Source organism: Lagopus leucura, unplaced genomic scaffold (genome assembly GCF_019238085.1).
Source record: "Lagopus leucura isolate 7727_CA_CO unplaced genomic scaffold, USGS_WTPT01 Super-Scaffold_100001, whole genome shotgun sequence".
NCBI classification, from domain to species: domain Eukaryota; kingdom Metazoa; phylum Chordata; class Aves; order Galliformes; family Phasianidae; genus Lagopus; species Lagopus leucura.
Window position 1 is genome coordinate 2,133,381 of NW_024962262.1, and position 12,365 is coordinate 2,145,745.

Here is a 12,365-nt window from a genome sequence, read left to right on the forward strand (position 1 = left end):
ATCATGGCTGTGAAGGATAAGTTTGCCAAGGAAAGATGAGAAAAAGGCACAAAAAGTGTCAGTTTATAGAAGGAACAGTTAAAAAAAATATTTTCCTTCTTCAAAATGCATGGAGAAAAGGAATGCATAGGGCTAGAAGAGGATGCAAGTACAGAGGGGCCATCTAGAAAATGCACACAGAACAGGAGTTTCTTTGCTACTTCTGTTTTCCCTTTCTAACCCTTGCAAACACTGAAGCCCTGCTTTTGGGAACTCCCAGCATCTGTCTCAAATGCGAAGAAGCAGAATAAATCACAGACAAAGGGAAGGATAACCAAAAAACAAGATACTGGAACACGCTACCCAGTTTTGGTATAGCTACAATACCCAACCCAGTAACAGGAATATACAGCTGCTGATTTGAAATAACTGAAGATGTACATTTTGGTACCAAAGAGGAGGAAAGTGGCAAGCATGATGCCACTTCTAAGGAGACTCAGGGAAGACATAAACACTGAGCCTGTAGGCCTTATGTCTCTATTTTTTAAGCAGTTTTTAAAAAAAGGGTAGCACTGAATGTGCTTTAAATAAACATGGAAGAATCATTCAACTTTTTCAAAGAGAAATCTCTAAAGGAGGGAATGCAGCAATCAATTACACAGCTGATGCAGTCAGCTCGTATGTCCAGAAGTCTTGTAATAAAATAAAGGCTTTCAAGAAAGTTACCTAGTGAGAGATTCAGTAACGGACAGTAACTGGCAGACAGCTCTTACTCAATGTAACATGCTGACCAGTGCTGCTTCACAGAGGTAAAAAGGTTTGTGAGTTAGCTCACAGAATTAAGCTGATCCTTGTCATTACTACTGCAAACATCCGCATAAGGATTCTGTAAGACTGAGTGAATAGACAATAAATTTGCAGATTAAACTCAGTAGAGGTAAGCAATACATATGTGGAAACTATGAACTGACAAACTCTAAGCTTAATACAAATGAGAAAGTAAGCTATTGGGTTAACACTAAACAGTTTCATGACCTTTTGAAAGGGAAGTGAACACAAAGCAGTGTACTAAGGTAATAAATTGTGGTGCATTCACATCCTGACTTCTTTGTGAGGCATTGCTTTACCTCCCATTCTTTCCCCTTCAACTAGCCAGCTTGGCAAGAGGAAAAAGGACTGGAAGTCTGTCCGTTTGATTAAAATTATGATTAAGGATGTGCTGAAGCTGATCAAACTGTGATTTTTACAGCCTGATACAGTACGAACTGTAAACTCCTGAGTGCAGTACATGAATGTGTGGGGACAATTAATGAACACTGGAATAGTAATGGGCAACCCTGTAAGGTAGAAGGTGCCAAGTCCGAGCAGACTTATTTATGCTTTACTCCAGAAACGATCCCTAGTGCATCCACTCATTTAACTATGCCTATGTCAGTGAGCATACCAATAGATAGGCAGCATGAACTGTCCCGACCCTACCCGCAGAGAGGTGTGCTGCCTTCCTGGAGCACGGGTCAGGGACATTTCAAAGAAAATTCCTGGGTTGATTCGGCCTTCAGATTATTACCCGCTTTTAATAATTCAGGCTGGCGGCGAGGAACTTGATAAGGAAAGCCTGAGGTCTATCAAGAAAGACTTCAGGGGAATGGGGCGAATACTTGAAGGAGCTGGGGTGCAGGTGGTCTTTTCTTCTATGCCCGTGGTGTCAGGGAAAGGTACAGAGAGGATCCAAAATACCCAACTCTTCAATAGATGGCTTAAGAGCTGGTGCAGGCGCAAGAATTTCGGCTTTTTTGACCATGGGGCAATTTACACTGCACCTGGCATGATGGCTGCTGATGCATGCAGCCTGTCCCTGAGGGGTAAGAGGATCTTAGCTGAAGAATTAGCGGGACTCATTGACAGGTCTTTAAACTAGGAATGAAGGGGGAAGGGGACAAAATAAGGGCTACTGGAGTTGAACGGGTCATTCGAGGGCTTATACCAAACTCCATGGGCAATGATGGCAGAGTGCATAGGGAAGGACTAGGGCAGGGGGATGCTGGGGATGCTGCTGTTCTAGGGGATCCTAGATCCCTTATAAAGGTGGCGAGACGGATAGCCCGGCTGAAGTGCCTTTATACCAATGCACGCAGCCTGAGTAACAAGCAGGAGGAACTGGAAACTGTGATGCATTCGGGAAGTTATGACCTTGTTGCTATCACAGAAACATGGTGGGATGACTCCCACAATTGGGATACTGCCATTGACGGCTATAGACTCTTTAGGAGAGATAGGCGAGGTAGGAGGGTGGGGGAGTTGCTCTCTATGTCAGAGATTGGATAAACTGTGAGGAGCTCCCTACGAGAAGCAGTCAGGAACAGGTTGAGAGCCTGTGGGTTAGGATTAGAGATGGGACAAATATAGGTCAGCTGGTGTTAGGGGTATACTACAGACCACCTGATCAAGGGGAGGCTGTTGATGAGGCTTTCTTGCTCCAGATGCGTGAGATGTCTGGCTCATGGGCTCTTGTCCTGGTGGGGGACTTCAACCATACGGACATCTGCTGGGAAAACCACACGGCGAGCTGCAAGAGCTCCAGAAGGCTCTTGGAATCCATTGATGATAGCTTTCTGGTTCAGGTATTGGACAGACCGACCAGAGGTGAAGTGTTGCTGGACCTGCTGCTCACCAACGCCGAGGAGATCATCAAAGGCGTCAAGGTTGGAGGCTGCCTGGGCTCCAGCGACCACGCCCTGGTTGAGTTTGTGATCTCAAGCGATGTGGGCCTGGCAAAGAGCAGGACCAGGACACTGAACTTCAGAAGAGCAGACTTCAAGCTACTCAATGGATTGCTGGCCAAGATCCCCTGGCGCGCTGCCCTCAAAGACAAGGATGTTGAGGAGAGCTGGCGGCTCTTCAAAGATGCCCTCCTGGAAGCACAAGAGGTCTCCATTCCTCTGAATAAGAAAGTGGGCAGGCGAGGTAGGAAACCGGCTTGGCTCAGCAAGGACCTGCTGAGAGAACTGAGGGCGAAGAAAGGGGTGTACAAGCTCTGGAAACAAGGCTGTGTCACCTGGGAAGAGTACAGGAACGCCGTCCGGACTTGCAGACGTGGGATCAGGGAAGCCAAGGCGCAGGCAGAACTGAACTTGGCAAGGGACGTGAAAAACAATAAGAAAACCTTCTACAGGTACATTGCCCAGAAGAGACAGGCCAAAATGGGCGTACCTACTTTGGTAAATTTAAAAGGAGAACTGGCTTCAACAGATGAAGAGAAAGCTGAGGTGCTGAATGAGTTCTTCACCTCGGTCTTCACTGGTGGCCAGGATTCTAGTCTTTTTCACGTCCCTGAACCCTGCATCCCCAAACCTCTATGTGGGGACCAAGGAGGTAAATCCCTCCCCACTGTAAGGGCAGAGCAAGTCCGAGAGTGCCTCCTTAGACTGAATGAATACAAGTCTATGGGGCTGGATGGCGTGCATCCCAGGGTCCTGAAGGAGCTGGCTGAGGTGGTTGCCGAGCCGCTCTCCATCATATTTGAGAAGTCGTGGCTGTCAGGTGAGGTCCCGAACGACTGGAGGAAGGGTCATGTCACTCCCATATACAAGAAGGGGAGCAGGGAGGACCCAGGGAACTACAGGCCGGTGAGTCTCACCTCCGTGCCTGGGAAGATCATGGAACAGATCCTCCTGGACAACATGCTCGGTCACATAAAGAATGAGCATGTGATCCGAGACAGCCAGCACGGCTTCACCAAAGGAAGGTCATGCCTAACTAATCTTGTGGCCTTCTATGATGGAGTAACAGCATTGGTGGACGAAGGGAAGGCGACCGATGTCATTTACCTGGACCTGAGCAAGGCCTTTGACATGGTCCCCCACCACATCCTCATCTCCAAATTGGAGGGAAGTGGATTTGATGGGTGGACGACCCGATGGATAAGCAATTGGTTGAAAGGCCGCAGACAGAGGGTGGTGGTCAATGGCTCTATGTCCAGGTGGAGGCCAGTAACAAGTGGTGTCCCCCAAGGGTCTGTCTTGGGACCGGTGCTCTTTAACATCTTTATTAATGACATCGATGAGGGAATTGAGTGCACCCTCAGCAAGTTTGCTGACGACACCAAGCTGAGTGGTGCGGTTGATACGGTGGAAGGAAGGGATGCCATTCAGAGGGACCTCGACAGGCTGGAGGGCTGGGCTCGGGTGAACCTGATGAGGTTCAACACGGCAAAGTGCAAGGTTTTGCATTTGGGCCGGAAGAACCCCAGGCACCTGTACAGGCTGGGAGGAGCGGTCCTTGAGAGCAGCTCGGCAGAGAAGGACCTGGGGGTCCTGATGGACGAGAGACTGAATATGAGCCAGCAGTGCGCTCTGGCAGCTCGAAAGGCAAATGGGATCCTGGGCTCCATCAGGAGAGGGGTGGCCAGCAGGGACAGGGAGGTGATTGTCCCTCTCTACTTGGCTCTTGTGAGGCCCCATCTGGAGTACTGTGTCCAGGTGTGGAGCCCTCAGTACAAGAAAGACATTGAGATTTTGGAAAGGGTCCAGAGGAGGGCGACTAAGATGATCAGGGGGCTGGAGCACCTCCCCTATGAGGACAGGCTGAGGGAGTTGGGCTTGTTCAGCCTGGAGAGAGAAGGCTGCGGGGTGACCTCATTGCAGCCTATCAATACCTGAAGGGAACCTACACCCAGGAGGGGAGTAAACTGTTCAGAAGGGCTGATAACAGCAGGACTAGGGGAAATGGTTTTAAGTTGAAGGAGGGAAGATTTAGGTTGGATGTTAGGGGGAAGTTCTTTACTAGGAGAGTGGTTAGGCCCTGGAACAGGCTGTCCAGGGAGGTTGTGGATGCCCCGTCCTTGGACGTGTTTAAGACCAGGTTGGACAGGGTCCTGGGCAACCTGATCTGAATGTGTATGTTTGGTGGCCCTGCTAGGCAGGGGGGTTGGAACTACATGATCCTTGGGGTCCCTTCCAACCCGGGTGATTCTGTGATTCTGTAACTGTCAAGTCCACTAATTTAGCTTGTTCCTCAAACAAATGTTACTTAGCAGCATGGATTTGGTGCTGTCTACAAACCTTGTTTTTAATACTCTAATGCTGTGGATACATTTCAGCTACAATTTCAGCTCTTTGTGCAGGACTCTTTATAGCACCCATGACAAGCTGTTGTGACAGAGACAGTTCTTGCATGAGGGCACAAGCAGGAAGAGGCCTGCATTCCATGACAGCAGAACAGAAGTTACCTTTGGCATAGCCATATTTGCTGTCTCTAGATACCTAAAGAAGAAATCTTCTTCCTAGCTCTAGAATGTATGATGTTGTCCAATAGATAAGCCCTCCCCTGAGAATCTCCTGCCCCATATTCTTCTTTCTAACAGGTACAGTCTTTGTTACACATACAGGTAAACAATTCTCTTACAGCTGAGAGTTTTTTCCAACACAACCCAGAATAAACTTGCAAAGATTCTCAAGCAGAAAAACTACAAAGAATTCTTTCCTGGCTGGAAAGAATTTTAATCATAACAAACACAAACCTCCTTACAGGGATGGGGTGTTGAACTCTTCACTGTCCACCTACAGCAAGCAGTTTTTCATCTTTCCTTGTTTGCTAGGAGTTGTCAAACATTTGCTTACCTGAATGAAAGTAGCACCCTCTAATGCAGCCTTCAGGTCTGTGCAGATGCTGATGAGAGCCAACTGCTTCTCTGCACTCAAAGTTCCTTTCAGGAATCCCGACTCCTCCAGCTCTTTCATTTGTTTGCTAAACAAATTTAAAAAAAAAAAAACAAAAAAACAAAAAAACAAAAAAAACAACAAATTTTAAAAACAAATTTGTTTGCTAAACACGTTTAGCTACAGTTATCATTTTTAAGTCACTACTATTACTATTTTTCAATAAAAGCTTCTTAATGACGCAGTAATGACACACTATTTGTCATGCCACTGCATATATAGTCAGAAATATAACGGTTAATTTCAGTCCTTTATCTCTGCTTGCCTCTCCTTCCTGCAACAAGTTTTCTTCTCTTTGTACTTGGGCAGCTAAAAGGTCTATTCCTCATCCCAAATTAGCCACCACATCAGATTTGTTTTTACTAGTGCAGGATCAGCAAGAGCTTCTCCTTAAGTTTAGCGTACCTTTTATTTTATTCCTCTAGTATTACAAACAACAGCCCTTTTATTATGACATCTCACTATAGAATCATTGTTTAACCATATTAAAAAAAAAAAAACACAAACAGATGCATTCCATGTTCCTAAAAAAAAGGAAAAAATCCCCCTAACATAGGTAATGATTACAGAGTGTCTGAAAATTTCTGTAATTAATAAATTGGGTGGCCAGAGCTTCAACTGAACGTTTAGGTACACATCACTACTGCATTTGGACAAGCCACCTGAGAAAGTCTCTACAGCTTGAAACCTTCAAAAGCTGAGAGCAAGCAAGCAAGCCATTTTCAAAACTGTTCAAGTAACTGAGAAGTGCAATTTTCACAGAAGTTATGTGGGATTAGACCATCTGATCACTATGAACCTGAAGCTCTCTGATACGACCATTAATACATTTAAGCTTATCAGTTGCTTCAGTTCAAAACTTCTCTATAGCTTTGTTATTATTCGGCAAAAATTGCTCATTCTGAAGAGAGGAAGAAATTCAGCTGTTAGTCTCGGGGGGGAGGGGATAAATAAATACTTTCTTCTCCCTACCAAGTTACTTTCAAAACTTTGGTTTCTCTTTGGTGCTTGCCTTACACAATAAGTAAACTGCACTTGGCACCCAGCTGGAGGGTAGAAAAGTCACAGCAAATAGAAACTGTACAGCCTGGGGGAGAAAAAAAAAAAAAGAAAGAAAAAGTGTATTCCTGTATTACAAATATCACTCAGCTGAGTATAGAAACAATTAGTGATCCATCACATGTTCCCTAAGTGACTGTGACACAAGGGCACACATGACAGTCTGCATGAGATTTCTGGGACAGTACCACTGGACTTAGTTTTGTACCCAGAGACCTCAGAAGAGACAGGGACCCCATATGTTTCCTATATTAACTACAGCAGCCAGAGGCAAACGCTGCCCTTAATGCTTAGAAGTCAGGCAGGCAGTTAGCCTTGGAACAAGGGTAGCATCAGCTCCAGACTTCCTCTCCAATCCAACCCCAGCACTTACACCAAGGCAGCATTTCAGCATTACCCTAAGCAGAGGTACTGCAGACAGGGATTGACTGCACCTCAGCTTTCAGCCGCTGTATGAAGTTGGGGTGAGAAGCCCATCAACAGCTTTCCAAGCAGCATTTTAAATTAACAGAAGAGGGAGAGGGGTGAAGGCCATTCTGTCTCCATCTTTTACTCCGTGCTTTTCAGGCTGCCTGCTGACAACATGGGCTAATACATTCACACTCTGTCAATCCATCCTTTTATTTAGAGCTCTTGTCAATAAATGTTGAATTCATAGATCTACTATTCAACTTCCTCCCCTAGATTCCCTAAATAAAATGAAGGAAGTTAATCTCACCTACCCTCTCAGCACATTCTGAGACAATAACCTTCAGTTCTCTTTCAGAGAGGAAAACAGTGTCTTTGAATTTTTTTTCTTGGTATTCAAATATGCAATGTCTCATCTTTACGATAGAAGTACCTATTTCTCCCTGACAGAAAACAGCAAAAAACGAGCCATTTCAATCACAGTATTAAGTTAGCAAAGATACAAGATACTTATACAAAGACAATTTAGTTCCCATTAAACTACACAGAAGCAAGTCTAACCTCAGAGATTCAGTGGGCCCTCAAATATTCAGCTTGAGCTGAAATCAACTATCTAATTGCAGATACTGAAATAAAATTCTGATTTGTTATTGTTTTCTTGGACACAACATAACTAAACTCTACTAGTTCCAACATGGTTTTATTAAAAGGTCATAACTACCAGAATCATAGAATCCTTAGAGTTGGAAGGGACCTCTGAAGGCCATCTAGGCCAACTCCCTTGCAATAAACAGGGACACCACTGTTAGACCATGCTGCCCAGGGTCTGAGCCAGCCTCATCTTCAAAGTTTCCAGAGACAAGGCATCAACCACATCACTATATAACCTGTTCTAATGCCTCACCACCCTCACTGTAAAAGAATTTTTTTTTCCTTCTGTCTAACCTAAATCTATCCTCCCTGAGCATGACGACATTTCTCCTTGTTCTATTGCTTTTTTTTTTTTTCTCTCCACTTTCACTAATACACTTATTGACAATGTGATTGTCTTATTCCACAGATGAACTCTAAGCTTTCCAAATGTTTCCAAACTCTACTTAAATTCCTCTTGGGTCCTACATTGCCACAGAAGCATAAGCAACGGCAGGGAGCCTCCCCAATACTTAACACGTATTAAACTGTAACAGACTGGTTAACGTACACAGCAGTGCACCACTGACCTCTACTGGATGACTTTATTCAGAGCAGCTTCAACTTCACGGTCATCATCCCCAAGAACGTGCACAGACTCTAAGGACAAAGCAGTCACCGCTGTAGGACACACCACATGACTTCACACTACAGCTGTACCGCACGCAAAGCTTTAAAAGTTTGACTCAGTATGTCCATAATGTCTTCAGAGAATGATAAATTCACACTCAGAAGAAAATGTTAATTCTTTTGAGATCCCACACTTCAACACTGCCTATCTCCAGCGCTTCACTGTTGCACTGGACTGCATATGTCAACATTATTCTGGGAACTGAACCAGTATTTATTTCAAAATAGGGCACCCAATCTATAGCAACACTCTGGATCCAAACTGCCTGTGATGCTCTTGGTGACAACACCTTTTGCAGAAGGTTTTAAAGAAGGGCCTTGGAAGTGATGCCAATAATTAAACAGTCTTTTTCTTATTATTACTACAGCAGGGGAAAGGTCTGGAGGGAATGGAAGTAGCCACCATGCCTAAATTAATTTAGCCCTACAGCTTCCAAACCTAAACAGTTCAGCACAAGCTCAGAGCACATGTATGAATATGTGACCACCCAGACAAGGCTGAGCAGACAAGCCCCAGACCACTACTCAGCACAAACTCCCCAGCCTTCACATCTCAGGAAACCAACACATTTCTGAATGCAGAACTTCTGAAAAGCAGAGTTATCAACTCCAACACAGCAGCGACCCAGCTTCAGGCCTCACAGCTCCTTAAAAGAACCTGGAAACTTTTCTTTCTCAGTGATTGGAGGAGTTCTAAGACTATCATGGGGGAACAATTAGACCAGTCTCAAACTTCCCATCCACTTTTTCCATACAGTATTCCTTCTATAGCCTCACTACCTTATTATTAGTGCAACATTTCCACTGTGTTTTATCTTTATCAGCAACATAATTCTTCTTAGAATAGTAACACAGTACCTATTTGAAAGAAATCTACACAACAATCAATGGGCAAGAGGGTAGCACGCACTACATGGTACATTTTAGGTTTAATTTCAGGAACACCGCACTATTTGTTTTTCTTTTTATCATTGTTTTAAAGTTCAGCAATCTTGCAAACCAGAATCACAAGGACTCAGAAGAAAAAGTATCAGACAGGAAAAGTTACACTTTCTAGGGCAGGTTGCTACAGGTTTTTTTCAGTAGGTGAAGAGGCATGCAGCTGTTCAGCTGATTTTTTTTTTTTTTTTTTCCCCCCCTGGAAAAAAGGTTGTTCCATTAGAACAGACGCTGGTTAATGAGGCTACTGGTACACCCAGTTCAATCCAGCATGAAGTCACTCTTTGTGTCAGGGCACCACGTGCATGTCAGCAGGCAGGTAGGCCGTGAATCCACCACACCAAGTTAGGCCTTAGTAAACACACTTTCCTTTCCCTATCTGGTCTACTGCTATCCTGGTAACCTGTTACAAGTTTCCACTTGCATCAGTAGATGCAAATTCAGGTCTGGTCTCATTTTCGGGCACCCATTCTGGAAATAGTGCAGAACACATTTCAGAATTTCCACACAGATAAAAGCAGCCCCTCATCACCAACTGCAGGTCCATCCTAGTCTTGTGCCTGTCCTGCAGATCTGTGCACCTGCTGTTTTGTGAGACCTAAATCCACTAGGCTAAGGAATCCTGAAGTGCACTTCTTACACAGCTTGTATAGATTCAGAACAATGAATTAAACCAATGTTCCAAAAGTGAATCACGTAGTAGCTCATTTCTACTCCTTATAGAAGTGCTTTGTACTACTCAGACCTTCTCTTAGTTTAGAAGAGAAAAGCTAAAAACATTCCTTCGAACTGTTTAATATTTTGAAGTAGCTCCATACTCTAAGTCACAGACTAAAGAACAAAACTCTTTTCAACACTGAATCAAAAACAAACTAACAACAACAACAACAGACAACCACACACCCAGAAACAACCCACAACTATCTTTTAAAAATTTCCCAGGAAGCAAATCCCAACAAGTTCAGAGAAGTAACTACCAATGGCTTTGTCACTCAACTTCACCAGGCAGACCCTGCTGCTCTCCTCTATGAGCCTTCAGGATCTGCTGAAGTTCCAGCTCTTATAAGAATATCACCTCAGTAATGCAAACAGTTTTATTGCAGGTTGCACACTATGAAATCAGTGCCAGAAGAATGTTCCAGTTTAACTGTATTTTCACAGATCCAATCATTAAAATACTGGTTGAGAAAACAACAACTGCATAGCATTTGTTACAAGAGCACAAGCCATGTTTTTCTGGAACTAAACTTTTTAACTAAGATGTTAGAACAGCCAAGATACATAAGTTAATTATAAGTTGAGTTAAGAACACCTTATGTAAAGGGCAAAACCTGCCTCGAACTCCTATGGAACAGCACATACAGGCACAGAACAGTACACTGACACACCTCAAATAGCTCTCCACACAGCTATACACAGTAATTTGTTTCTCTTTTCCAAGCTGAAAACCTCAGAAGACTGAAGTCCTCATTCTGCTATTAGACAAGGAATAAATAGGGATGAGTGCCAGCTTCACTAAAGTAGCACGCAGAACTCCTTCCATTCTCAATAATCTACAATCTTACTGTGAATACTACTATGACAGCAATTCTGCAAGTGCAATAAGTATGTTAGGCTTGACTAATATCTACCTGCAGAGTTTTGAAGAAAGAAAAACAACACAAAGACAAACCTCCAAGATAGATTTTCCCCTCTTCCACTATTTTTATTTATTTATTTTTTTAAATAAGTAGTAAATCTCACTAAAAATTGCATACTGCTTAACCTTCAAACTCCAAGAACTGAACTAATTCAACAAGGGGCTTCTGAATTTCCTCCTCCTTGATACGAGCCTTGTTACTCAAAATAATCAGAGTGCAACATGCCATAACCCTTTTTCAGGTGAAGCTTCATGTCTATACCAGCTGCCATACAGCAGTTGGGGCAGGGAACACTGAAACATTGTGCTTTATACTTATGATCAAACAATCTGAACTTTAGAATTAAATGCTGGTAAAGCAATATAAGGCTGTGTACAGAATCTATTAATGCATGCCCCCTCCTACACAGACTAGATTTCAGGACTGGCAAGAAGAGGGTGAACAGGACCAGTCAGACACTGTTCCTTCTAACTAACGAACCAGTGGCCAAGTAAAGCAGCTGAGAAACCAGGTTCAAAGCAAACAAAAGGGAATAGCTCTTCATGCAGAGAGCAGTAAACCTGCACATCACAAAGTCCTTTGGCAAGCAGTTCACAGAAAGATTTACACAGGTTCAAGGGAAGGTTAAGAGAAATACTTGGAAGCAATATGGTTAAGAGTCACTCAGTACATATGCAACTTCAAGACACTATAAGCTCAGGGAGGGGAAACAGATTGGCAAGACTTGAACTTACAGCTCTCAGACATTCCCAAACAATGCCACTTTCCCCACAGTGCAACAGGGTTATCAGAGAAAAGGGTTGGGGTGTACTGCTCTGAAGCACCGACTTTTCTCATGCTCAAGCCCTCAAATTTGCACTTCTTAAAGTGCTTCCAAGCCTCTACTGTAACTGGTCAGTAGTTGTGTCTTCAGTAGAACTAGCTACCTCTTCTTTTAGGACTCCAAAAAAGTTGCTTCAAATTTTTTAAAATATTTCTAATTAAACTAGTAATTACAGTACAGCTCCTTAGCAATCATATGAGCCTCTTTGCATCTTGAACCACCTTTTGTTGCATTTGTACAGAAAAAAAACCTTACACTCCTGTATTTAATCATAGTCTATAGATAACCTAATCACAGAAAACATGGTTTCAAGAACTTGGATCTAAACTTAAGCTCCTAAGAGATTTGGGAACATGGTTCTTCTGATAGTAACAGTAGTCATAGTTTAATGCTAATGCTTTCTTTAATGCTCAAAATCTATGCTCCTCGAATAATGAGACTGTTCACTCCTAGTTACAGAAATCCCACAGATTCATTACA

General features: G+C 43.5%; 1 protein-coding gene across 2 annotated transcripts in view; it reads right to left on the reverse strand.

Moving 5' to 3' along the window:
* CRYL1 (crystallin lambda 1) overlaps nucleotides 1-12,365 on the reverse strand; it is a 54,628-nt gene that overhangs the window by 39,756 nt on the left and 2,507 nt on the right. For both annotated transcript variants that reach the window (XM_042867091.1, XM_042867093.1), the window contains exon 3: nucleotides 5,598-5,724. In XM_042867091.1, coding sequence (XP_042723025.1) covers nucleotides 5,598-5,724 — 127 coding nt within the window. The remainder of the gene's footprint in view (nucleotides 1-5,597; nucleotides 5,725-12,365) is intronic.